Consider the following 25234-nt stretch of genomic DNA (forward strand, 5'->3'; position numbering starts at 1 on the left):
GGCAAGTGTAGCTACCCCGCATGATCCACGACCGGGTATGCCCATCATTCTCGTTACGGCAGCGGGGCAAGCTTTGATTCTGGAGAATGGCCTTGGCTTCTGGGACAAAGTTTGGGGTAAAGAACAACAGCAGATGATGCGGAGCTCTCGCGATACTAGGCTGTCGATCTTTGGAAAGCTCGCCGTGTCACGTCGTATCGCGTGCCATGATGACGAGGAGCTGCCGAATGAGCTCCCTCCGAAGGGAAAGAAAGAAGAAAATGATATAAGAATACGGCTTAACGTGTTCTGCCACGATCTTTGCATGATCCAGCAACTCAAGCTTTCAGTTTGACAGAGAAACGATGGCTCAGATCAGATCCCTCGTCCTTTTGGCCCTTTTGGCCTCATCGCATGGTGTTTTCGGGGCTGCTCTGGCACCGGAAAAGCGCCAGGGGCAGGTCTTTGGGACCGCTACCGTCAACCTGGCCGAGCCGTCCGGCACTCCAGCCCATTTGGCGTCCGGCTTTATCTATGGTCTGCCCGATAACACGGATGGCACAGCAAACACGGATATTCCTGACCGGTTCATCGATGGCATGGGCTTCAATTACTGCCGTGCCGGCGGTGCTCAGCTGCCTGACGGGTCCCTAGGCTGGGCAGCCGGGCAATACGAGGTTTGTGGTTCCTCTGGCATGGCAACACATCCTAGAATCTTCAAAGCTGACATGCTTGGTGACAGCCACGATGGCTCTCGACCCTTTCAAACTACCGCACGACTCGTCGCCACGGCGGCCGGTTCTCCCTGCTGATGCACGATCTCTGGGGCGCCGACAGTCTCCAGGGTGGCTCGTTCTCCTGGCCGGGCGACAACGGCAACTGGACCAGCTACGACGCCTTCCTCGGCCGAGTCTTCAGCGACCTCAGAGCCAACGACGCCCTGGAGGGTCTCGATATTGACATCTGGAACGAGCCGGACCTGCAGTCCTTCTGGGGCTCAACGCAGGACCAGTACCTCGCAACCTGGGCGCGCACCTATGCCCGGATCAGAAAAGACCTCCCCGAGGTGCTCATCACGGGCCCGTCGACCAGCGAGCCGGCCACCGCGGGAAGCGCCTGGTGGCAAAGGTTCACCGCTTTCATCGCCGCCAACGACGTTGTGCCAGACATTTACTCGTGGCATCTCCTCCGCACGAACCGCAACCTGCGCGAGTCGACCGACGAGTGGAACACACTCCGACAGGGGAGCAGCCTCCCCGCGCGACCCATTGTCATCAACGAGTATGCCTCGAACAACGGCGACGAGCAGTCGCCCGCCGGCGGCGTCTTCTATATCGCGCAGCTCGAGAGACACAACACGCACGGCCTCCGCGCGAACTGGGGCTCCGCGTCGAAGCTGCATGATCTGCTCGCGAATCTCCTCGGCAAGAGGCCGTCGGGAGAGTACTTTCCCGTGGGGGAGTGGCACGTCTACGACTACTACGTCCACCAGATGACAGGCCAGCGGGCGGCCACGAAGCCATCGGCCGACGAGGCATTTGAGGTCTACGGCACCCATGCGGGGACTGTTGGTTCCGTCAAGGTCCTGGCGGCTGTGCGGCCTGTCGCTGGGCGCAGGACGTACCATGTTACGATCACGGGTCTGTCTGCTGTTGGGTTCGCCGGGGACCGCGTCAAGATTCGGACGAGGAGGTTCGATGGACCTACCATCTTTGACGAGATTCAAGGGTCGGTCGACCTCGGCGTGTGGGAACACGATGTTGTTTCCGATTCGGTAAGCAACAGCTCGTGACCGGCCGATTGGTGAGGATTGATGCTAACAGAGAGCAGGTCACGTTTTGGGTTTTGCCGGAGGCTGTCACGACGGCATATGCCTTTGAGCTCGTGCAGTAGGGGATGAGCGTGATGTGACGCCTGGAATCATCGGGGCGCTGTGAGTATGGAGACGAGTCCTTCGCATTCGGGGCCTCGCGTGAGAAGCGAGCTCGATCAAAGAAATGATCAGCCTGCGATCCTTGCCAGGACTTCGTCGTTTAAGGAATTGGTGTGGTTGATAACGCCAGCTCAAGGGGTCAGCAGTGTTGAGTGAAATAAATGTCAGAATTCAAAGCTGTGCCTTGGCAGTTGCACAAGGCTATCACAATCGATTTCAGACCAGCTCCTGGAGCGTCTCAGACGTCGGCGGCGTGACGTGAGTCAAGGCATCTAGAAACTCTTATGTGATATGTGCGCTATCGAATATACGCTTGTTTCAATAACGACAGCTGTCAGTGATTCTAGTAGCCCCAGGGGTAGGTGTCTAATCTCTGAGTCCGGTACAGTTCAAAAGTCAAAAGACTGCGATGTTGTGATCAGAGGAAACACCGGACCCATGCTGAAGACGCCTGGTGGCAGCACTGGCTGGACCTCGTTCCCGAAGGTGAGCCTCTAAATTCCAACTCCAAGTCAAATGCACCATAACGGTCTGTCGTGAGCCCTGTGGCTGTTTCAAGATCGTCTGGAGCCGAAACGTGGGACGATCACTCCGAGTGCTGTTCCAGCGTCGGAATAACCCATGTTCCTCGACCTCCTTGGTCTGCCCTATATGCTCTGTAACGATGTAACCTCGTATTGCTCCAAAACAGCTTCGGCTTCGCATTGAACGATACATAAGAAGCACGCGACTACTCTACTCCGGATAGCACCTGGAAGATCGACATTCTATACTCCCTTGATTTTCCTTCTCTATTGCCTGGCGCAAATAATTGATCGACATACTTTTCCGTAAATTCTCCGACGCAATGCAGTTCACGTACTTCGTCACCTCCATGGCCATCCTGGCGATCGGCCAAGCCAGCACCAGTAGGAGTCTTTCAGCACTGTTATCGCTAGAGAGTTCTCGAGCTGACCCTTTTCGTAAAGTTCCCGTCCGCCGGCAAGACACAGCTCCTACATTCGCCAACGTAGGCGACGCCTGCTCCGTTGGCCGTGAGGATGGTGAGTGCGACAAGTTTGGCCGTTGCGTGCAGTTCATCCCGCCGAACGAGCAGAGCGTTCTGAACCAGGGCCGGACCGTCGCCACGTGTACCCAAAGTAAGCAACGAGGCCCATGAGCGTGTTCATCTGGCCCGCTGACGTGATGACCTTTTCTACAGCACCTGACGGAGAGGCTGAGGTTGGGTTTGGCAATTCCTTCAATGGCGAAGGGGAGCCGCTTTTCGGCAATGCCGGCGTGGCGTGCACCGTCGGGAACGAAGACGGCGAGTGCGACCAATTCGGTCGGTGTTCACAATTCATTCCACCCAATGAGCAGAGTATCCTGAACCAGGGACGGCCTGTTGATACCTGCACGGCGGGTGGCCAGGTCGGCACGCTGAAGCATTGAGCTGCCTGTGGCTGTTGGGCCTGACGTGAGCAATGGATTGCATGCATCCTTGCAGGCTGAAATAGGCGTTAACTAGGGATCGGCCACTACGAATCTCGAACATTTGAATCCTTTGGTCGTTGTATGTTTTGCGGCAAGGTATTCGAATCTCGATTTGCCAAATGAAATACAAATCGCCAGTGTCTAGGGAACCATGCTTCAGCAGCGAAGGCTCAGTCGATCAGTATCAAAATGCGGTCGAGTTACAACCCAATTCACATGGCCTATCCCGATATTATGATCCTCAATCACACTACTCCATGGGCAATATCTTGCCAGCGACAGGATCTCTGCTACATCACGACGTTCGTACTGCTGCCACTGTACTTGGTCAAAGTGGTATTTCAGGATGCCCGAGAAATCCATCATGCAGCAGTAAGGGCAACGGCGGTCTTAGAGATCGCAGATGGCCGTATCTTAAGCTGTCCAATCGCGCCTGAAAGATATATAGGTGTAAGTACACAAACTAGATTTGGCCACGTTCACAGAGGAACAGAGACCACACATACAGACAGAGCATTTAACGGTCGCCGGTTGCACAACAGCATGCACTATTTACTTGATTTAACACCATCGCAGCCTTTCACGCACAAGAGATTCCATAATAACGATCATCACAAGACTTTATAACCGGGTATCATCAGAGCACTAAGGGTTTATCCAGCATCCCTGAACGGCAGTCTAGCCTACAGGATTCGGCATTGGCATGGACGTATGATACGCCGCAGGATGCACCTTTGGCGGGTTGTCCAGCTCGCCCTTGCTAGCCCTGCGCCATTGCCATGCCAAGGACATGATGCAGAGTGCAAGAAGTAGGCTGCGGAAACGGTCAGCGAGAGCAACAAGCACCAAGAGTGTCCCGTATTCGAAAACGTACATGGAAATAATCTGGACCACGGTGAGAATGTTTCGAAGAGTCGAATTGGATGATGTATCAGCACTGCTCACCAGCGCTGCACAAGCAGCGCAACAACCGAGAGCAATGAGATCGCCGATGATCAGGGAGGTAGTGCGTTGGACACAAAATGGGACCTTGCGGTACTTGACCCAGCCGGAGAGTGATGCTGCGACGACGACCCATGTTGTGGACACAATTGTCTGCGTGGAATCCTTGGTCAGCCTCAGACTGTCAAGGTTGTCAGCGAAACATACCAAAGCAAGCGGTACTTTGAAAGTACCGCTGTGATCGGAGCGCAGAACGGCCGCAAGCGCAAGCGACGCCGCACCCAGGACGACGGTGATGACGCGGGACGGGAAGTCCCCCGCGTAGAACAGAACAAGGCAAAAGACCATCTTGGAGATTTGAAGATGAAGATTGGGGAACTAACTCTTGGGTCAGGTTAGATGTCGAAGGGTGTTATCCTCATGGCGCGTCCGGCCCTGCGGACATGCCACTGTTTTATCAATCCGATCATTGTGATGCAGGGCAAAGGAGGCTTGTGAGACAAGCGCTGTTGAACCTCGGGGGCGATGCACCCTCCAGGGCTGACGATCGGCACAGCAGGGCTGACCATTGGGCACACAGCACCCGCGGGCGCTGTTGAGGCCTTCTAAACAAGGACCCTGTCTGGTTCTGGTAGGCTGCCAAGTTCACCCAGGATTCGGAGATACGCGTATGCGTATCGTCTCTACTGGACGGATTCGGTGTACGCTGTGGCCAAGCCACGAGATCGCCATGAACGACGTCATGCAGGAATGCTGCGGTTCCCCGCAGTAAATTATGATGATGGATCACTTCACAGCCGACGGAGGCATGAGGCCATTTGGCTGGCTCTTGGTAAGGGAGCTCCTTTTCCTCTTAGCCACCATTCCTGAAATTGATGGTAAGGATCTGTGTCGTGGGATCCAGGGCCTTTTACTATCGTTCAGCATTGCCTCAGCCGTGGTGTCTGCTCGAGACTATACCCCCGTTCTAACTTGGACTGCGCATTACTTCAAGCTTTGATCTGGCTGAGCCCAGGGACACTAAACAAGGGAGCGGCTTTCTACCGAAACCCTGTCTGATCTACTATCAAGCACATTTCATGCGTTCAATTCTGATAGCAAATGCGCCAAGCCATGTATTGAGGTTTGTGTACCTCGCGAGAAACCTCTGTTCAGGGGAAGTGGTTTCCCCTGTCTCCATAGCCAGTGACTACTCTGTTCTCTTGATAATATACCTGCCCATCCAGTCGGGTCGCACGAAAAGAGTCCAGAGCCTGAGCCCACACGCGACAGACATGGGTACCAGGTAAGCCCACAGTGCCTTTTCCATGCGGACGCCGGTCGCGCTCTGTCCCGCAACGCATAATTGCCACAGGATAATCACGATGTATGTGATTTCCAGGGCTGCGAATGTCGCGTACGCCGTTCGCCTAATATCAATGGCCCCGGGCCTGTTCGGAATCCCCAGCAGGAGTCCCACGTTCGTCGCGAATACGAAAGCCCCGAGATACTGCGTGACAGATGCTAGTTCGGGAGACGCCTGCTCTTGCGAAAGGCCGTTTCGAAGGTCAAATGGCATCAGTTGGCCTTGCAGAGCTGAACGGGGGGTGATGATCATCGTCATGGCCGTGAAGATGTTGAAAGCAGACTCGGCGGCCAATGCGATCCGTATGCCTTTCGCGGGGGTGTTCAGGTCGATTTGAAGCAGCTGATCAGGTCTGTTGTCATGCCTGACGCCGCGTGCACCATATGAAGAGGCCATTGTTGTGAATCAAGGTGCCCGGTGTGGTGTTTTCTGTGTACTGAGGGAAGGCGTGGTCAACAATGATGCTCAAGTCAAGAGAGGGACAAGATTCTTTATATCGTCAGAAGTGTCGGAGTAACTGGCTCAGTAATGCAAAGAAACTACGACCTATACGCAGCCTAACATTGGATAAATCGCCCGAAACGCTGGGCTGGATCATGTCTACTGATCATGCTTATTCGTTATGGGTATTGATCACGGTTGGCCCCAATGGGGCTCAGTGGCAGCCCTCACGAAGTCGTATGTGCCTCACGGTAGCTACCTTACCCAATTGAGCTAAAAGGATACTTGTTGAATTAATGTCGTTGATTACACCGGGCTGCATATATCGAGGTGCAGGCCCAAGGCCTATGCAACGACAACATGTCCAAGCTGTCATAGTGTTGAATATGCGTGTTCGTCAGACAGCCTTCAACGAATGACCCATGACTGAGCTGAATGAGGACACGACGATCTCTGTCGCAACATTGAAAATCGCACCAACGACTCAATCGACCCCTGAGCACTTTGGCCACCGCTCTGGCATCAACAGCGACATGAAGCAGACGAAACTTCACCAAAAAGTTGGCAGCTACATGACCGTTCACCCACCATCAGATATTGACACGGCGCGCCGAAACACCCTCAAGATCCCAACGATGCCGATCTCTGGGGCAATCACATGCAGTGCGTTTTCTGGGCTGCATTGACAAGCTGATACTGGTAGGAGGAGGACGTCAATATAGGGACCTACGCTATGAATACTTAAATACCATGGAGAGTATCTGTTACTTGCCGCCCCGATCAAAACCTTATATCTAGCCACCCAGCCTTGAAAGACTCACCTTGGGTAGCCCTCGTGCTGTGCGCCCGCCAGGTTTCAATACATTACAATACAGACACTATAATACTCCTTCCTACATGTAGTCTCGACGACGTGGCAGTGAATGTTTATGCCAGCCGGGCAGGTCCCGCTTCCATTCCCAGTGCTTATATAATGATCAGCACGTATAGAAGCCCTCAGAGCGCCGCATGCAAAGCCCAAAGGCAGTCATCTCAGCATACTAGATCTGGTCATAGAGACATCAGGGAAAAAGTAAATAAAGATGCAGTTCAAACACAAGCATTCACGTCCAAGCACATCTGCCTCACGAGCCTCATGGTAGCAAGCACGCCGCAAGCAAGAAGTGGAGCGCCCCCGAGTTCCATGACAAAAGTCTCCACAATATCATCTATGCGGTCGTTGCCGCTTACAACAATAACTCCCTGTGGTGTAGTTGGCTATCACGTTCGACTGTAATTGTCCCAGATTTCCATCGAAAGGTCACCGGCTCGATTCCGGTCGGGGAGATCACCACAAGAAGCTCGGCTTCCTTCTCTTTTTGCGTTTTGTTTGCCCTCCCCTCACTTCCAAACGTATTCCATCCTTCCCAATCTTATCCTTTGTTTCATTTTGATCTCTCTGTTCACTCTACCCATCAACCTATGCCCCCTTCTCCGCCTGACGGCATCGAACCCACCTAGACACCTGTATATGAGCAAACACCCTAGTGCCGGGTACATCATAGCACGCCGCTTCTCACACTCAAATAGGTCCAGTCAATCAATAGTCTTCCTAACTGCTGGTGATACACGACACAACTCCAGCCGTGTCCTCTACTGCCCCTCGAGGGAGCGCACACAACGCCAGCCCCCCCGCGCCGCATAATAAACACAGGCATCCTTCTGAAGCCAGAGCCGGCGCGGAATCCCTAGTGATGGGACTCTTTTTTGTCCTCCAGAAATAAGAAAAAAAAAAGGCGAGTGAGTAAAAAGAGACAAACACGTTCTTCTTCCACGCGCAAGCCACCCTCCATCCATTGTAGCATGCAGGTGCTGCCTCAAACAAGTAGTCATACACCACGCCCGCCAGCCGTCTATCCGTCCACCTGTCCGTCTGCGATAGCGAGACGCTGCTTCATGCTCTTGGCCTTCTTGCCCGTGACGCCGCCGCGTCGCTTTTTCGTCCCCTTCGCGTCGGCTTCCGCTGCGACCGGCGTCGCCGTACCCGAGGCCTGTTTATCATCAAAGTTGCCTTCGCCTGGAAACCAAGTTAGAACCATCGTCGTGCTAGTACCGCAGAATAGAAAACTCACCCTCGTGGTACATCTCGTCGAGACTGACACCGTCGCCGACCGGCCGCTTCCTCTTGGCGGCGGCCTTCTTCTTCGTCGCGCCCGGCGGCTTGTCAAACTCGCCGGCTTCGAGCATCTCCTTCTCGCGCCGCTCGATCATCTCCGCCTGGTCGTCATCGGCCAGCCACATGGCGATGTCGCGGTTGCGGTTCTCCGGCGCACGACGGCCCGAGAAATCGACACTGGCACCACCACCCTGGATGACGACGCGCTGCACCTCCTCCTTCTGCAGCGCGCGCTTGCGAATCCGCTCCTCGATCGTGCCACGCGTGATGAGACGATAGACGGTGACCTGCTTGGTCTGACCCAGTCTGTGAGCGCGGTCCATGGCCTGCGAGTCAATGGTGGGGTTCCAATCCGAATCGTAGAAGATGACCGTGTCTGCGGTTGTCAGGTTGATGCCGAGACCACCAGCACGAGTGGACAGCAGGAAGATGAAGATTTCGGGCCGCGTCTGGAAGTCAGCCACCGTGTCTCGTCTGTCCTCGAGCTTGGTGGAACCATCAAGTCGACAGTACTTGTAGTTCCGGTACGTGAGGTACTCCTCCATGAGATCAATCATGCGCGTCATCTGGAAGTACAACAGGACACGGTGACCCTCGTTCTTGAGCTTGAACAGCAAACCGTCCAGCATGGCCAGCTTGCCGCTGTCTGTGACGAAGCGGCGCATCGACGGCACTCCAATGTTCGTGAACTTCTTCTTCTCGTTGTCGGGTGCGGGCAGCATGGCCGGGGGAGGATAATGAGCGAGCGGCACCTGCTGTGTGACCAGGGCCTTCTCCTCGATAGGCGTGGGGCCGGCCAGCATCTTACGGATCGCCGGGTTGAACAGGACACCCTCACGCTCAATGTTGGTGCCGCTGCTGAGACAGCCGACCTCGATGGGGGGCGCAGACGCGCTCGGGCGCGCAGCCTGCTCCAGGCGGCCGAGCCCAGACTCGTTGTAGTCGCTGCGTGCCACATTCATGAGGTTCGCCAGTATGCCCCCTTGTGTGACTTCGGCCAGCGGCTTGCGGTCGTTTCGTGCCTTGATCTGGAAGAGGGCATGGGCCGGCGTGAAGTTTTCATCTTCCCCATCGTCATATGCGATCTGCATGTGACCGAGGCGGTCGCTGTGCTGCGCAAGCTCGACAGCGCGGGTGAACGAGTCTTGATGAGTTGCCCGATAGACATCGCCAGCGCTGACATCCGCAAACCGCAGCCACGAAAAGGCTTCGGCACCCTTGGCGCTCTCGCGGACGTTTTCCGGCGTCCAAATGTTGAAGAGATGCTGCAGGCTCTTGTTCCGCCAGCCGGCCTTTTGGTTGTCTCTGCCAGCCTTGTTGAGGCGACCGCCCTCTCGCCAGACCAGCCGCGGGAGGTCATACTCAATCATGTTGCGTGTCGAGTAGCCAACGTCGACATTGTTGCCCTCGCGGATGAATGAAGCCGTCTCCGCAAAGTAGCCAAACGCAAAGGGTGACGTCGTGTCGGCACGCTCAAACAGGTCGGGGTGGTTGCAAACCTTGCGGAATTGCATGACGAGGTTCATCAGTGTGCCCGAGTCATTGTCGTCGCCTGTTGTCGCCTTCTCGATGAGGTCCATGATGCTGATCTGGTTCCGGAGGTTGGCGTAGATGGCTCGCTGTCGGTAGGTGAGATCGCAGAAGATGTCTTTCTCAATCTTGTCACCCAGTTCCTTCTGCACGTGCTTCTTGACACGACGCAACATGAACGGCTTCAGAATCATGTGCAGACGCTTGAGCTGGTCCTCGTTGAGCTTCGTGTTACTCTGCGCGTGCGATTCAATGTCCTTGGAGAACCATTCGCTGAACTCATCGTGCGAGTCGAACAGCGACGGCATGATGAAATGGAGCAGTGCCCACAGTTCCTGCATGTTGTTCTGAATGGGTGTACCGGTAAGCAGAAGTCGGTTGCGGCAGTGGAAGCCGAGGAGACTCTTCCAACGAGAACTCTGCGAGCTCTTGATGGCCTGCGCCTCGTCGAGAATCATGTACTGCCACTTCATCTTCTGGAAGTAGGCGACATCGGAGACAACGAGCTGGTACGAGGTGACGCAGACGTGGAAGGCGGCTTCCTTCTTGTACGTGACGTGCTTGCGGTCCCAGAACTTGCGGAGCACCTTTCGGTCGCCGGCAGAGCCCCAGTACGGCAGAATCTTGAATTCAGGAACGAACTTGCGAATTTCCTGCTCCCAGTTGTGCAGGGTGGAGGCTGGTGCAACAACAAGGAAGGGGCCCCAGATATCGTACTTCTCGGCGAGGTAGGCCATGACCGAGATGGACTGCACAGTCTTGCCGAGACCCATCTCGTCGGCGAGAATGCCGTTGATGCCTTGCTCGTAGAGGTTGGCCAACCAGTTGAGACCCTTGAGCTGGTATTCTTTGAGCTGTGCATTGATGAGTTTGGGCTGGCCGATCTCGACGTCGCCGAGGCCCGTGGGGTTCTGGAAGTTCATCTCGCCCTCCTCGTCCATGTCCATGTCGCCGCCGTCCTTGTCCTGGTTGTTGAACGCCCTCGCCTTGGCCTGCGCCTCAGCAATGGCGTTCTGCGCATTCGCCATGGCGGCCTGCCGCAACGCCGTCTCGTCCTCGGCGTCGAAGTCGAGGTTCTCAAAGTTGGTGACCTTGCCACCGACGTTGCTCGCCTCGTCAATGTCCATGGCCTCGTTTTGTTGCGTCACCTCCTTGTTCTCGCTGGCGAGTTCAGGATTGTCGGTACTCCTCTCGACCTCGGCCGTCTTGATCTTCTTGCCGATAAAGTGAGAGTAGAGCTCCGTCTGCGAGATCAAGAAATTGAGCTTCCTCTTCTGGCGGGCTGCCTCACGGTCGGCTTCCTCCTTGCGCGCATTCTCGAGCTCCTGCCTCTCGGCGGCCTTGCGAAGGTCACGCTCCTCGCGCTCGTTGCGCTTCCAGAAGCCCATCATGTCACGCATGACTCGCTTGGCGCGCGCCTGCTGGTCCTTGGTGCCCTTGTTCGTGCGCAGCTGCCAGCGTTTGGCCTCTTTGGAAGCAAGGATGGCCGTTTTCTTGAGGTTGGACGACTTGACCTGGTAAGACTCGGCAGCCAGCTTGAAGGTCTTGTTGACATCCTTGCGTGCGAGATCGCGCCAGATTTGGTCGTAGATCTGGTTGTAGCCCTTGGTCTGGAACTTGGCGTCCTTGCTCGGTGGCTCCTCGACCTTCTCTTTGGCGGGCTTGGGCTCCTTGGGCTCCTTCACCTCCTCATCGGCTTCGGTGGCATCGACGTCGGCGCCGTCCTCCTTTTCCTTGTCCTTGTCCTTGTCCTTCTTCTCCTTCTTCTCCTTGTCCTTGGACTTGGACTTGTTGAGCTTGATGCGAATCTTCGACTCGTCCTTGGGTGGCAGCTCTTCGCCGGCGTCGAGCGCGCGCTGGGCAGCCTCGGCAGAGTCCTTCTCGGCTTGCTTCTGCTCCTTCGACTTCTTCGGCCTGGGACCTCCGCGACCTTTGCCCTTGGTTTTGGTGCCGGGCTCCATGTCGGACGCTTGGAACGTGGACATGGTGCCGCCTTCGAGGTTGAGCTCGAGGTTGCGTGCGGGCCCCTTGATGCCCTTCTGAAGAATCAGCTTCGTCTGCTGGGCCTTCTTGTTGGCGCGCTCGGCATCACGCAGGTGGCGGGCCTTCTCGTCGTCGTCCTCGGCGAGGCGGGCCTTCTCCAGTGCGGCCTTCTTGGCTTCCATGGTGACGGCCATGGACTTTTCGCGCCGACGTTTGCGCTGCATGTCCTTCTTACGCTCCTTTTCGGCATACAGCTCGCGTTCACGGACCTCTTGGAGAGCCTCCTCGTAGTAGAGCTCATCGTAGCGTCGCTTGCTCTGCTCCGTGTGCGTGTTGATGCGGTTGACAATCTTCTCACTGCCATGCGTGCGACGCCTGTCGTTGTGTTGAGCCTCCAAGTTCTGCATGATACGGCGACGCTTCTGGCCGCGCTGCCGGAAGCTCCGATGCTCGTCATCGAGCTCTGTGTCGTCGACGTCGTCGGTCTCGGCGTCGAGCTTGGCAATCTGGGCCTGCACCTTCTTCTCCTTGTCGGCGGAGAGCACTTTCTGCTTGGGCTGGCCGTTGGCCTGCCTCTTGACAGGGACACGGGGTGTGGGCGTCTCACGAGCAGACGAGGCACGCCGACTGGTCTTAGGCGTCGACTCTGCGTCTCTGATATCGGAAGCACGCGACTTGGATTTCCTCGGCACCTTAGCCTTCTTCTCCTTGACGGTCGGTGTTGAATCGCGCGATTTGCCTTTGGCGATGTGAATCTTGGGGGTGGGCGCGTCGAATTCAGGCTCGGCCTCGACCTCGGTATCAATGTCCATCATGGTCCGGTCATTGCGTTCGGGCTCGGTCTCGGTCTCGACCTCGGCCTTGGGCTCGTGGGCGCGCTCTTCCATGACAGCAACCGGGGGGGGCGATGGCGCTCTAGGCTTGGCGACAGGCTCGGAACTCGACAAGATGTTGGAAAAGGACATGGGGTCGGCACGACTCGGGGTCTGTTGAATGAGAGAAAAAAAATACAAGGTTAGCTTCACGGTTCTGTCGGCCAAACAAGGGAGCGTTCACATACACTGGCCGGAGCTGCCGCCGGCGCCTTCAGAGGCGAGACGTCGGACTTGGCCATGGGGGGCACGACGTGTGAGGTACCATTCGAGGACGCGTGGTGTGCAGCAGGAGAAGCAGCTCGTCTCGCGTTGGGCGAGGTCATGTGCAGCGGCGGCGGGCGGATGGATGGACTGATGGAACCGGTCAGGGGCGGTGCGGCGTGGGCGTGCGAGACGGGACTCCGTGGCGAGTAGGTCGTGGGGCCTGGCGAGGCGTGACTGCCGTTTCGATAATAGGCGTGATGCTGCTGCTGATGGTCGGCAGGCGTGGAAGCCTGCGAGTAGGGATACGGGTCGCGCGGCTGTTGGATGATTGATGCAATGTCAGCCAGGGAGGTTGCGTTTCGTTTGATGGGCAGGGACAACTATGGCGATGGGACGCAGGAGATGGGTGATTGGGGCGATGGATGAGGAGGGTCGGGAGGACGTGGATCCAGGTAAGGAAAGGGAGGATGGATGGGGTTTAATTTTTCTGGGGCGCGCCTCGTGTCATTGAGGTCGTGACGGGAGAATTGGGGGGGAAAGAAACGGGGAGTCCAAGCCCAAGCCCAAGCCCAAGCAATCTTGTGTGTCCGCAATCCGCATTTCTTATCTGGATCAGGTTCGGGGCGTGGGCAGGTGCAGTGCAAAGCCCAGTGCACGTTTTTTCTTTGCGTGCCTGCCAGCTGGTGTTCACGCTTTGGCTTGTCTTGGTTCAATGGGCAGGAGCACAGCACAAGCAAGCAAAGTCGGTAGGCGAGGCAGGACGAGAGTGAATGCCAAGACAAAGAAGAGTGCTGCTGCATAGGTAGGTGGGTAGGCATGGGTTGGATGGGAACAAGATGCAGAAAGGGGGACGGGCATGGGTTGGATGGAGGCATTCCTGAGGACGAAAGGAGGAACGGCAAAACGCAGACGGAAGGGTCGGACAGAGAGAAGAAGAACCAGGGGGGGGCGGCGGCGAAGCCTCAAACCTTTGGTGGTGATGCCTGCACTGATGATGCAGGGTACCGCGGCGCGGCTGCATCTGATATCCTCCTCTCTCTTGTGGTATCGGTCAGCGGGTCGTAATAGCTGCTCGTCGTCGGCTTGGCATCGCGTAGGGTCGAAGTTTTCTGCGACGACTGGGACTGGGACTGGGACTGCGACTGCGACTGCGACTCGGGCGGGGGGTAGTAAGCACCGCTGGGCGGGTGCAGAGGCGACAGAGGCGGGCCTTGCAGGTGGGCGCCCGATGAGGGCGACGACGAGGCTCCGGCGAGAGCTGGCAGCGTGGGCGCGAGAGGACCGACGGGGCCCGAAGACGAGCTGAACGGGGTCGGATGGGAGAGCACGGGCTGATGGGATCGCGACGAGGGCGGCGGCGAGCGATGGTCGTGATGGTGCGATGGCGGCTGCTGATGATGTGGCGACGAGTAGGCGGACGACGAGTGCGCGTGCGAGTGCGCGTGCGGGTGTTGGAAGTCGGACTGGGTCGGCGAGCGCAGGCTGAAGCCGGCGTGTCGCGGTGGCGGTGGTGCCTGGGGCGAGACGAGAGAGCTAATGTCGTGGAGGTGACGTCTGTCGCGATCACCGCGTTCACGTTCACGATCACGTTCACGATCACGGTCGCGTTCGCGGTCCTCCTCGCCGTCGCGGCGCGAAGGCGCTTGTAGCACCGTGGATCGAAAGTCGTTCGGCGGATCCATGGTGATCCAAGTCTATGCAGGGGCACCGGGGAGAGTCGCAGTCGTTCGCAGCGGTCGACACGATGCGATAGTAGGAGGGGAGGAGGTAGGGGGGGGGAGGGGGAGAGCCGAATCGAAGTCGAGCAGAAGACGAGGACTATCGTGGGCCCATATGCTCCGACAGTGGCCGTGGGCCTCGCGTATAAATCTAGAAGGATAGACGACCGGAAAAGAGGGCAGAGGACGATGATGGCGAAGATGTCGCGATGGTCGGGTGGTTCGGGCGTGCTGGTGGCGATGCGATTGGGATGGTAGAGTACGCGGCCGAGTTGGTGGTGGTGGTGGAGACTGCGTGCCCAGAATGGGTTGTGTGGGAAAAAAGAGAAGGTGACGATAACTGGTGTGGTGTTGTTGTGTGGGAGAAGTCAAAGCCGGCGGGATGGCATGGGAGGGGGAGAAGGGGATGATGGGGTGTTTGGGAAGATGGGGTGGGAGAGGAGGGACGTGGAAGGGAAGCAAGACCAGGCGATAGCCGGGGGGGGGGGAGTGGATGAAGAATTGCGGGAAATGCAGAAAGGGGAGTGAACGTGTGGTGTTGTGATGGATGAATGGTCGGGTGCAGTGGATTGGGGATGGATGGGGATGGGGATGGCCCAGGTTTCGGGGTTTGGCCAGGTTGGTCTGGATCGGGTCAGTTGGGGTCGGATTGTCGTGAGGGCGAGCTGGAGACGGCTTCGTGGCCTTGGACCGAGACTCGGATGATCTGAAGGGGCAGAAAAAGGGTCAAAAGGTCATGACATGAGGGCAGGGCAGGCTCTGTTCGCGTCTTGTCCGTCACTCTCCCGTTCTCGCACTCTTCGTCTACGTCTGCCTATCCCCGGGCTTCCACGCTTCCACTATGGTTGGCGTCAGTCAATCCATCCCGCGAGATGCAGCTCCAGCAACACACCTTGCGCCTTGCGCCTTGCACCTTGCACCAGCACCAGCACCAGCACCAGCACAAGCACCAGGGAGCAGCAGCCCGTCTCCACGTCCATGGCCTGTCCTCAGCCGCTAACCCGCCCCATCTAGCCACATATGGACTAGTGCACCTCCCGGAAACCGTTCCTGTTCTGCATCCCCCCTTCTGCCACCTCCCCCCAAGGTACGATCTGTCAGGAAAGGCTTCATTGGATTGTGGTCATGCCAACGCGTAGCGACCGGAATCTGGGCATCACTCTGTTTCACTCATGCCTCGCGCAGATGCTTGACGTCTACATTGCAAGCCCACGTCCGTTGTCTCGCCATGGATACCATGACAGCAGGGGAAGGGGGACCAGTATTCCATCCCCCCCAAAGGATGCGCGCGACCCTAAGGTACCATATACCTACCTGCTTGGGGGGGGACCTGACTGGCGATGGTCTCAAAAGTGGGCTTCCACTCGTTCGCCTCCCAACGCCCATTTTCTTCCGCTTCTTTGTGGCCGCAGCGCTGCTGGCCCGGAAAAGGAACTGGCCCTACGATGCCACATCGCCTCGCCTCTGTCACATGGAGCAACGTGTTCAAGGGTCGCCCGTGCTATCTATTGACTGCAGATGCGCGATGCATGAATAGCATGAATATATTGTCGTCGATGAATGTACAGACGGTGCCATGCGCACAGATCGCGCTCGGAATGTACTGCATCGTCGAAGGTGGATGGATCTCGCGCCTCCTGGGGTTGGTTGTACGTCACAGCCACGGTGCAAACTCACCCAACCGTGCCGGACTTTCTCGCCCACAGTCCCTAACCGCACGCTGCACGCCCCAATCCATCAAGAAACCACATTTTTACCGCTCAACTTCGTGATTTCATCGCCAAAACCACCATCCCTCGTCGCTTTACCGAGATCTCACCCCCTCATCGCTCCCCGAATGACCCTGATGTGCTCCCTTGCCGTAGAGACCACCACCTCACGACGGCCCGCCCGCACATTCGTGCCCCCTAGGCTCACTGACAGCTACCTACCTACCTTGCGCAGCTGAGCAGCCAGCGAGCCAGCAGGACCTGGCGAACCGGCACAGTGCCCAGACTCCACCATTCCCTGCTTTTCCACCACCGCCCCCTCTTACTGTGGCCTCAGGCTGTCTGTCGTCTGCTCTGGGAAAATTCATTCTAGACTACACCCAGACACGTGCGTCATCCTCACACGCGCGCGCGCGCAAAAATGCTGGGACGGGGCGGACAATTTTTTTTTTACTGTTTCCGAGGCTGCACCACATCGTACAGGTAAGCCCGGCTCTTCCCAGGCAGGGCTCCGCCCCGCCAGCGCAGGGATACACGGGGAAGGTTCGGCATCACGGTGTCCTCTCGTGTCACGCATGTCACATGTTGCGCTCCTCATACGTGCTGGCGCCTCACAGCGACAGGAGAACAGCACGCCTCACAGCGACAGGAGACACCGGCGCCCTGACGACATGCAAAGATATGGCCTCGCATGCACTGGGACCACAGGCCGAGACGGGGGCAGGGCGGTGTTGGCACAAGACCCATTCGGCCAAGACAAAACTGGTCAAATCGAAAACATGCATGCATTCTATCTATCCTCATGCCGAAACCTCCCCCTCCCAAAGCCTTCAGGATGATGCCCTGACTCCTCCCCGGGCATCCTCTCCCGCCGCGCGCCGTCGTGAGCCTCGACCAGATGAGCGCTCTTTTCGGGAACTTCCCCCCCCCCCCTTCTTTCGCATTCCGGTCGTGATCGTTCTTTGCTCATCGTCTCTCTTCTCGGAGGCTTCTCGTCTCGTCATCGTTTTGTCTGCAACAAAACGCGCTCTCACTCTCTCGCCGCTTAGACGGCACCGGACGAAATCATCTTCTTGCGCAGGTAGTTCTTGTACTCGCCTATCGTGCCGTCCCAAGGCTTGATGGTCCTGTTCTCGCACACCAGGATCTGCTTGGCAATCTTGTCGAGGAGACTGTGAGACGTGTTAGCAAGCGTTGGGCCAGAAAAGAAGGAAGGGGCCAAGGAAGCATACCGGAAGTCGTGCGACACGACGACGACACCGCCGCTGAAGGCGTTGATGGCGTCGGCCAGCGAGTCAATGGTGGGAATGTCGAGACCGTTGGTGGGCTCGTCGAGCAGCAGCATGTTGGGGCTCTCAATGGCGAGCAGGGCGAAGACGATACGGCTCTTCTGGCCGTCGGACAGGGTGCCGATGAGCGAGGTCTGGGACTCGCCCGTCAGGCCGTAGCGGCCGAGCTGCTGGCGCCAGTACTGGTAGTCCTGGGACTTCTCCGAGTACTTGTCGCGCACAAAGTCGAGGGCCGACTTGGTCATGTCGAGCTGCTCGGCCGAGTGCTGCGAGTAGAGGCCGAGCTTGAGGTGGGTGTGGCGCGTGACGGAGCCGTTGGTGGACGAGAGCTTGCCCGTCATGAGACGCAGCAGGGTCGACTTGCCGACACCGTTGGGGCCGACGAGGGCGGTTCGGGAGTCCATGTCGAAACCGAGGTCAATGTTGCGGTACAGGTCGTCCTTGGCGTCACCAGAGTAGGAAAAGGTGACGTTGTCAAAGGACAGGACGGGGGGCGGCAGCTTGTCCACGTCGGCGAAGCGGAAGGTGAAGACGCGGTCCTGGTGCACGGGCTGGATGAAGCCGTCGGCCTCCATCTTGTCGAGAATCTTCTGGCGCGACTTGGCCTGCCTGACCAAGTTGGCGTAGGTACCGGCCGAGGCGATGAACTTCTTAATGTGAACAATCTCGTCCTGCTGCTTGTGGTAGGCCTTCATCTGGTTCGTCTCCAACTCGGCCCGCGTCTTGGCGTACGAGTCGTAGTTACCACCGTAGTAGATGAGCTTCTTGTCGCGCATGTCAATCATGTTGCTGCAGACACCGTTGAGGAAATCCTCCGAGTGGGAGACGAGCACGAGGGTGCGCTCCCACTTCTTCATGTACTCCTCAAGCCACACACAGGCCTCGAGATCCAAATGGGCCGTGGGGTCGTCGAGCAGCAGCAGCGACGGCTTGACGAACAGCGCCTTGGCCAGCGCGACACGCATCCTCCAGCCACCGGACATGTCCTTGGTCTTCTTGTTGATGGTCTGCTTGTTGAAGCCGAGACCGGTCAGAATGAGAGAGGCACGGGTGGCGAAGGTGGAGGGGTCCATGGACTCCATGTGCTGCAGGGCGGGTCAGTCTCACGAACATGTCTCGGAAGGAAATGAGAGGCAGGGCATGCGTACATCGTAGACGTCCATGAGGACAATGCTCTCGGGACCCTCGTCCTCGAGGATCTGCTCGGCGAGCTTGTCGAGACGCTCCATCTCGCGCTCGGCCTCGGTGACGACCCACTCGAGGGCACCCAGGTCGGTGGGCGGGGCACCCTCGTTCAGCAGGTAAATATCAATGTGCTCGGGGATGGGGAACTCGCGGGCGGCGATGGCCTTGAGGAGGGTGGACTTTCCGCAGCCGTTCTCGCCGAGGAGACCGTAGCGGCGGCCGTAGGACAGCTCCATGGTGCTGTCCTGGATGAGCTGGCGGCCGTGGAAGACGAGGGAGGTGGAGGTGATCTTGACGTCCTTGGAGGTCTGGGTCGAGGCCAGGACACCGGTGGTGACACGGTCGGAGATGCCGTGCTTGTCCATCTGGTCGGCGAGACGCTTCACCTCGTCGGCCTTGTCGGCACCGGTGGCGGGGCCATCAGCCTGGATGGGCTTGCCGTGGGCGTCGAGCTCGGGCTCGTCGCCGTTGACGGAGGAGGCGGCGGTGCTGGCGTTCTTGGAGCCGACACGCTTGGCGGCCGTCTTCTTGTCGAGCTTGCCCTCGGCAGCCTTCTTCGCGAGACGCTTCTCCTTGGACGCGGAGGGGGCCATGATGACGGGTTGTGCTGTGTGGTGATGTGTGTGTTGTCGTTGCAGGCGGGGTTTTGGGTGGGATGGCGGGGCAGGAGGAGAAAGATGTAGGAGGGGTATCAGAAAATTATGCGCGCGGTCGTCGAGACTGTACGCTGCGTTGGTCAAGGCCGTCGAAGTTCCCTTGCGTTTGATGTAGCAAAGAAAAATGAAGCCTCCAAGGAATGCCCGAATGATGGAAACAAGAAAAGGGCGTGTCGGGGGGATGTTGGACAGGAGGTAGACGTCAGGTCTAGGGCGGTGCGAAGAAGCACCTCAAGAATGATTTCGGGCTGGCAAAGGAAAAGGTGGGGGGTCCTTGGAAGTGTGAGGGAGTGGTGGGCATGGTGGGGCAGCCGGGTTGGATTTTTGAAAATTTGGTCCTGATAAGCGATATGATAGGGCCGCCGATAAGGTACATCAGTCAGAACAGCAGTTTGGGCGCCAGAGGCGATGCCAGAGGCGATTTTGTCGGCCAACGCGAGGCGGTGCAAGCACCCAGGTTGCAGTGCCATGCCAGCCAGGGCGACGCCTTGGGATGTCGGCAACGATGGTCACGTAGGCCTCGCTTTTTTTTTCTCCCGCTATCGCACGATGAGACCCTTCTTGCGTTTGTAGACAGTGGTCTCACCGCTCCGGGGGGGGGCGTAATGCATGCCCAGCCAATGTTGACAGTTCGAAATAAGCCTGACGTCACGGTCACATGACCTGTGGTGTGGGGATGGAGTGCCCTGTGTGTTGGATATCGAGTCCTGGTGGATGAGGCGACAGAAATACCGTGTCATATGGCCCAAGAAGACATGTGGCATATAGTATTAACATTCTGTCCTATGGAAAGGACATAAAAGGCCACCTTGAGTTGCGCCTCAAATTCACCTCTGCAAGTGTCATAAGGCGAAGTAGCATGTTGGCAGTATATAGTACCGAGTGTCCGTAAGAAAAAGAAGAACGCCAACCAAGAACACCCAGTCCCCCGTCATGACAGCTGCCGACTGCTATAGTCCCGCAGCATCTGCACGGTCCCGTCGGCGCCGGGCTCGTACCGCACCGAGTGATTCGCATAGTAGGCAATAGGCAGCCTCTTCCGGCGGACGACCTCGAACAGCGTCGCCGGCGGGACCTTTTCAAACTGCCGCAGGTCCTCCCTCGGCACGAAGACGACGTCGACGTGGTGCCTCTTCTTGTCGTCGGCGGCGATGCAGGCGAAGACGAAGAGGACAAAGTGCACGATCCTGGACGGTGGGTACTGTTAGCACACAGCGACACGAGGGTGTCAAGGGGGCGGAAGAACGCACGGCAGCAGGGCGTGGAGCACGGCGACGGTCATGGTGCGCCTGGACGAGCTGAGGTAGTCGTAGCCGGGCGTGAATACGTCCGGGTTGTACCAGTCGGGCCATGGCGTGCGCTGGTTGACGTAGCTCTGCCACAGAAAGATGCTCAGCACGGCGCTGCCGAGCCAGATGGCGAGGTGGACGGTGACGTGCAGGCCTGGGTGGCCGAAGCTGAAGCGGCGGTCGCGGCGGTCGCGGTCGGCGTTGCGCCACCAGAGGCCGTGGTCGCGGACGATGCGCAGGACGATGTCGAGGGACGACCAGACGAGGGCGACAATGGCGGTCGGGGCGCCAAAGGCGGCGTTGACGTCGGGCTCAATGTCGTCGTGGGTGAAGGAGTAGCAGATGACGGAGATGGCCATGACGGAGAGGATGATGGAGGTGACGCGCAGCACGAAGGCTGTGCGGTGGGTGCTGCGGTGGTGGGGGACGGCCGTGTAGAAGGCGCCGCCCCGGGTATCTTCGGGTGTGGTGATGGAGATGCTGGCGGGATCGAGTGGTGTCGTGTCCGTGGTGGTGTTGGACCGATTCCGCAGTGGTATCAGGTCCATCGTGTCGTCGTCTTGTTGGGCCGCTCTGAATTGCTTGTCCGCCAAGTCTGATATGGCATGTCGTCCGACGGTGAAGAGGATGCGCGGGTCTCTAATTCAATTCCTATGTGAGCGAGCGCTGGCCATGCGGCGGTGGCCGTCAGGGTGAGATGGAGCAGGCCATACGCAGGCTGGGCGTCGTCGAATTGCTGTCGGTGGCCGAGGGGTTCACGATGCTCGGGGTTCACGATGCTCGGCCGGAAAGGGTGGAGGTGGAGGTGAGGTTGGCAAGGCTGATGTGGTGTGTTTCGGGACCAGCGGCCTGGCAGTGATGGCAGGGGTCCACACACAGTGTATGCGCTGTTGGGTTGGTAGCGTGTTCAGGTACTCTCGCCCTGCCTGCTCCCTTGCTACTGGGGGGGGGGGGGGGGGTATGCGGGAGGCGGCCTTCACGAGGCTGACAGGTGGGCTCGTGGTGGAAGGAGTCGGGCACAATGGGCCAGAGGGAGAGAGGCAAGGGACGAGGGAAAGGCGTCGGTGGACAGGGGCCGGGGCGGCTTCAGTGGATTATTAGGGGTCAACCCCTGAAGGGCGTGACCAAACGAGGCCATAGGGAGGGACAGGAGGTAGCAAGGGTAGGGCCCTCGTGGTACCTAGTTACCTTTTTCTCCTTAAGGTACGTAGGTACCTAAGGTAGGTAGGTACCTGGGTACCTGACAAAGACCTGCTGCGCCACAAGCCGATTCCGGGGTCACGAACGGCGAATGTCATGCATCACCGACGGCGGCTGGAGCGTTTTAGGCATCAACATTTGACTTTGCTGGCGCCGAATGCTCTGCGCATCCGCATGTCCCGAGCACGTCTGGTCTCGATCGTCTGTCTCCTGGATTTTGCTCCCTCAGGATGTTTCATTGATTTTTCATGAACCCTCTTTGGTGGCCTCGTGCTATAGCAGGGACATGTATACCAGGGCCATGTATACCAGGAACATGTATACCAGGAACATGTATACCAGGAACGTGTATACCAGGAACGTGTATACCAGGAACGTGTATACCAGGGACATGTACACCTAAGGTACCTTAGTTCCAGGTCGTGGCCTCAAGACGGGCATGTCGAGGGAAGCAAGAAACTTTAAAGGAGGGTTCGGCAGTTGGTCGCCCTTCTTGGGAGCCTCCACACGATTCGAAGTCCGCGTAATTACGATGAGGGTAGATCATCTCCCCTGAGTTTCCTGATGCATGCCCTGTTCAAATGAAGACTTGGGAATGGCCATTGCGATGATGGAAGCAGCAGCCAGTCACGGTATCATGTACTACCATGAGAACTGTCCGTCAGATATGTGTCGAGAGCAGATGGATGAACAAATCACATTCTAGTCAACTGCTTGTACGCAAAGGCACTACATCAGCCCCAAGACCGCGGCCTGTCCGCTCTCGTCTCGCCCATCGGCGCCGACCTCAACTGTGACCGTGATGACTCGCCCGCAACGCCGGGGGACCGTGACGATTCGACGAGGAATTTGCCCTCCTGGGGGTTCACGACAACGTTGGACGAGAACTTCATGTCCACGACCTCGGCCACCATGAACTGCGGCTGCGCATCGCCCCGCCGTCGCCTCTCCAGCTCGGCCTCGTCCGGCTCGTACCCCTCGGGCGGCGGCCTCATGAGCGGTCTCTGTCGCGCCGTGATGCTCGCCGCCTGGCTGGGGCCCGGCACGAGCGTCGTCATGGACGTCACGTCCGTCTGCGCCTCCGTGCCGGCGAAGCTGTCCGTGTCCCTGGCCGTGCCCGACGTCACCGACGCCGCCGTCTGCTTCGTGCTGTCGCCCGTCGCGCTGCGATCGCGTCCGCCGCCGCCGCCGCCCACGGCCAGCCGCCCAAAGCCGACGTTGGGCTTGGCCACGACGAAGACGGCCTGGCCCAGCGCCTCGATGTACATGATGCGCGGGCGCCGCGTGCGCAGCTCCCGCCGGCGGTCGACGCACGCGCGGAAAAAGAGCACGAGCCGCGCCCCCAGCAGCAGCATCATGAACGTGAAGAGCGTGCCGAGGACGCCCTCGGCGCGCGCCCCCGGGTCCGCCGACGAGAACCCGGCCGCCGTCATGGTGAGCTGCCACCCCACGAGGCCCGCCCCGACGCCCGCCCCCAGCGCGAGCACGAGCTCGATGCCAATCTGCGCCTTGGGCGCGATGGCGCGGCCCCGTCGCACCCAGAGCGTCAGGAGGTCGGCGACATCCCAGAGCAGCGCCGGCCCCGCCGCCGCTATGGTCATCCACGGCCAGATCTCGTCGAGCGCCGAGTTTGTGTTGCCAATGGGGAGGTAGGTCATGTTTGTGATGAAGATGCCGAGGAAGAGCGTCAGCGAGAGGGACCGCAGGAAGAGCTTGGTCGTTTCCCACCCGCGGGCCCGGCGGCGGGTGTACTTGGCTCGCGCGACCGCCACCTGGCCTTCAGGCTTTGATGGAGAAGAGAGGGCTGTGGCGTGTGAAGACATGATGGGGAGGATGCTGCTGAAGACGAAATCGCAAGGGGCCTTGGCCCCCAAGCGCCCTTCCACTCGTCGTGGGATCCGCAGGGACACCGTTCGCCCGTTCGTCGTTCGTCCTGTGTCGCGGTAGGCGTCGTGGTGTCGATGGGGGCGCGACGTGGATTGAAGAAGATGGCAAAACGAGCGTGATGTGATGGATGAGCGGAACCCAAGGGCGAAGAATGCGCTCTGGCGTTACGACGTTGCATTCGTTCTAGGGCGCCTAGACTGTCATCTGAGCTAACCTGGTCCTCTGGTCGGGGACCCCTGCGTCCCTCAACTGGTGTGGCCTGACGTGGTCTAGCTTCCGAGCCGGGTGTGAAGCTGCTGCTCCAGCCTCACTCGTATCGACAATTCACATGCTGGTGACCTTCATCATTTGTCGAGTCGATGGACATCGCTGTTGAGGACTGGTCAACAGGACATGAGTATTCTAGGGTAGTAGCACCGTGATTCTTCACCAGCTTCGGGAAGGTCGGGTCGGGACAGGAGGGCATGATCTTGAGTCAATCCTGAATCGAAATGCTCCGAGACTCCTCAAACGCAGCCCGGACCACCAAAGGGACCGGCCACAGGTCAAGGAGCATCTAGCTGTGGGCTCTGATTACGGCACAGCACCAACGTTTCTTCAGCACACAGCCACTCCCGAAGGGTACAGGCAACGACGTGAGACACAACCTCAACGTCATGATTGTCTTCTTTGAGGGAAGGTGAAGCAAGCTGCGGCATCGGCCTACATGAGCGCTGGTCTCACGCGACTGAGCTAGGCAGGTGCCTGGAAGGGCAGGTCTTCAACTAGAATGGTCAATCAACAGCGCTATTGACGGATTTGAATTCGTTCATCGTATTCTGACGTCAACCTGGACGACGAACAGTGCCGGCGCAAAATCCTTGACAATGAGATGGCGCTCCACTGTCTGAATTGCCGCCTCTCTTCTGAACACATCTCCGAGGAACCGAGTCAACCTGTGGGTACAATGAAGTCATAGGGGGCCTTGAACAGTAGTCAAAGGTTAGACCCCGAACAGTAGTTGAAGGTTCGGCCAAGAAGATCATCGAGCGTGCCGGACGACTTCGAAGGCTTGGGCAGAATTGCAACGTCGAGAGACTTCAGTCCGCTAAAGTACCTTGTGCTTGGCGAGAAGGGCTAGGCAATTGCTCTCCCTCATCAACAGGGCGACTATCATGTACCTACGGTGAAAAATCGACAGCACAAGATGGATGCAGGTAGGACGGCCATGTTGGCCAGACGTCGACACAGTAGGCACCAGGCGTTGCGTCACAACTGGGTCCGGCTTCTCATGACATGAACCTCCCTTTCCAAGAGATGGACTCGTTTCTATCCATGCTCCTCTGACAACGCCTCCATTCATGGACTTTGAGACTAAGCAATTGGAAACCATGCAAAGCACGTAAAATCACGAAATCCTTGTCCCCGTGGAATATACAAAAGCCAAATCAACGCCGCCCCA

At 58.0% G+C, this 25234-nt stretch overlaps 8 protein-coding genes and 1 non-coding gene across 9 annotated transcripts; 3 read left to right on the forward strand and 6 right to left on the reverse strand.

Moving 5' to 3' along the window:
• Window positions 1-344: 344 nt before the first annotated feature.
• On the forward strand, window positions 345-1872 carry D7B24_004916 (uncharacterized protein; the record flags this gene model as incomplete). Its single annotated transcript, XM_028639081.1, has 3 exons — window positions 345-656; window positions 722-1753; window positions 1810-1872. 3 exons carry the CDS (start codon window positions 345-347, stop codon window positions 1870-1872), a joined length of 1407 nt encoding a protein of 468 aa, XP_028496435.1.
• Window positions 1873-2759: 887 nt separating this feature from the next.
• Window positions 2760-3343, forward strand: D7B24_004917 (uncharacterized protein; the record flags this gene model as incomplete). The annotated part of the gene is made up of 3 exons (XM_028639082.1): window positions 2760-2820; window positions 2881-3051; window positions 3114-3343. The coding sequence occupies 3 exons, from the start codon at window positions 2760-2762 to the stop codon at window positions 3341-3343; spliced, it is 462 nt and encodes a 153-aa protein (XP_028496436.1).
• A 720-nt stretch (window positions 3344-4063) lies between these two features.
• Window positions 4064-4675, reverse strand: D7B24_004918 (uncharacterized protein; the record flags this gene model as incomplete). Its single annotated transcript, XM_028639083.1, has 3 exons — window positions 4064-4199; window positions 4260-4480; window positions 4535-4675. The coding sequence occupies 3 exons, from the start codon at window positions 4673-4675 to the stop codon at window positions 4064-4066; spliced, it is 498 nt and encodes a 165-aa protein (XP_028496437.1).
• Window positions 4676-5516: 841 nt separating this feature from the next.
• On the reverse strand, window positions 5517-6068 carry D7B24_004919 (uncharacterized protein; the record flags this gene model as incomplete). The annotated part of the gene is made up of 1 exon (XM_028639084.1): window positions 5517-6068. One exon carries the CDS (start codon window positions 6066-6068, stop codon window positions 5517-5519), a length of 552 nt encoding a protein of 183 aa, XP_028496438.1.
• A 1283-nt stretch (window positions 6069-7351) lies between these two features.
• Window positions 7352-7440, forward strand: D7B24_004920. The gene has a single exon. It is a non-coding gene; the product is annotated as a tRNA-Tyr (tRNA).
• A 565-nt stretch (window positions 7441-8005) lies between these two features.
• On the reverse strand, window positions 8006-14542 carry INO80 (putative DNA helicase ino80; the record flags this gene model as incomplete). The annotated part of the gene is made up of 4 exons (XM_028639085.1): window positions 8006-8169; window positions 8225-12767; window positions 12842-13177; window positions 13829-14542. 4 exons carry the CDS (start codon window positions 14540-14542, stop codon window positions 8006-8008), a joined length of 5757 nt encoding a protein of 1918 aa, XP_028496439.1.
• A 2790-nt stretch (window positions 14543-17332) lies between these two features.
• ARB1 (ABC transporter ATP-binding protein arb1) lies at window positions 17333-19354 on the reverse strand (the record flags this gene model as incomplete). Its single annotated transcript, XM_028639086.1, has 3 exons — window positions 17333-17459; window positions 17520-18661; window positions 18725-19354. 3 exons carry the CDS (start codon window positions 19352-19354, stop codon window positions 17333-17335), a joined length of 1899 nt encoding a protein of 632 aa, XP_028496440.1.
• A 994-nt stretch (window positions 19355-20348) lies between these two features.
• On the reverse strand, window positions 20349-21254 carry D7B24_004923 (uncharacterized protein; the record flags this gene model as incomplete). The annotated part of the gene is made up of 2 exons (XM_028639087.1): window positions 20349-20604; window positions 20668-21254. 2 exons carry the CDS (start codon window positions 21252-21254, stop codon window positions 20349-20351), a joined length of 843 nt encoding a protein of 280 aa, XP_028496441.1.
• A 1386-nt stretch (window positions 21255-22640) lies between these two features.
• D7B24_004924 (uncharacterized protein) lies at window positions 22641-23729 on the reverse strand (the record flags this gene model as incomplete). Its single annotated transcript, XM_028639088.1, has 1 exon — window positions 22641-23729. The coding sequence occupies one exon, from the start codon at window positions 23727-23729 to the stop codon at window positions 22641-22643; it is 1089 nt and encodes a 362-aa protein (XP_028496442.1).
• Window positions 23730-25234: the final 1505 nt, after the last annotated feature.

The sequence above is a fragment of the Verticillium nonalfalfae genome (assembly GCF_003724135.2).
Source record: "Verticillium nonalfalfae strain VnAa140/NRRL 66861 chromosome Unknown scaffold_29, whole genome shotgun sequence".
In the NCBI taxonomy this organism is placed as follows: Eukaryota; Fungi; Ascomycota; class Sordariomycetes; order Glomerellales; family Plectosphaerellaceae; genus Verticillium; species Verticillium nonalfalfae.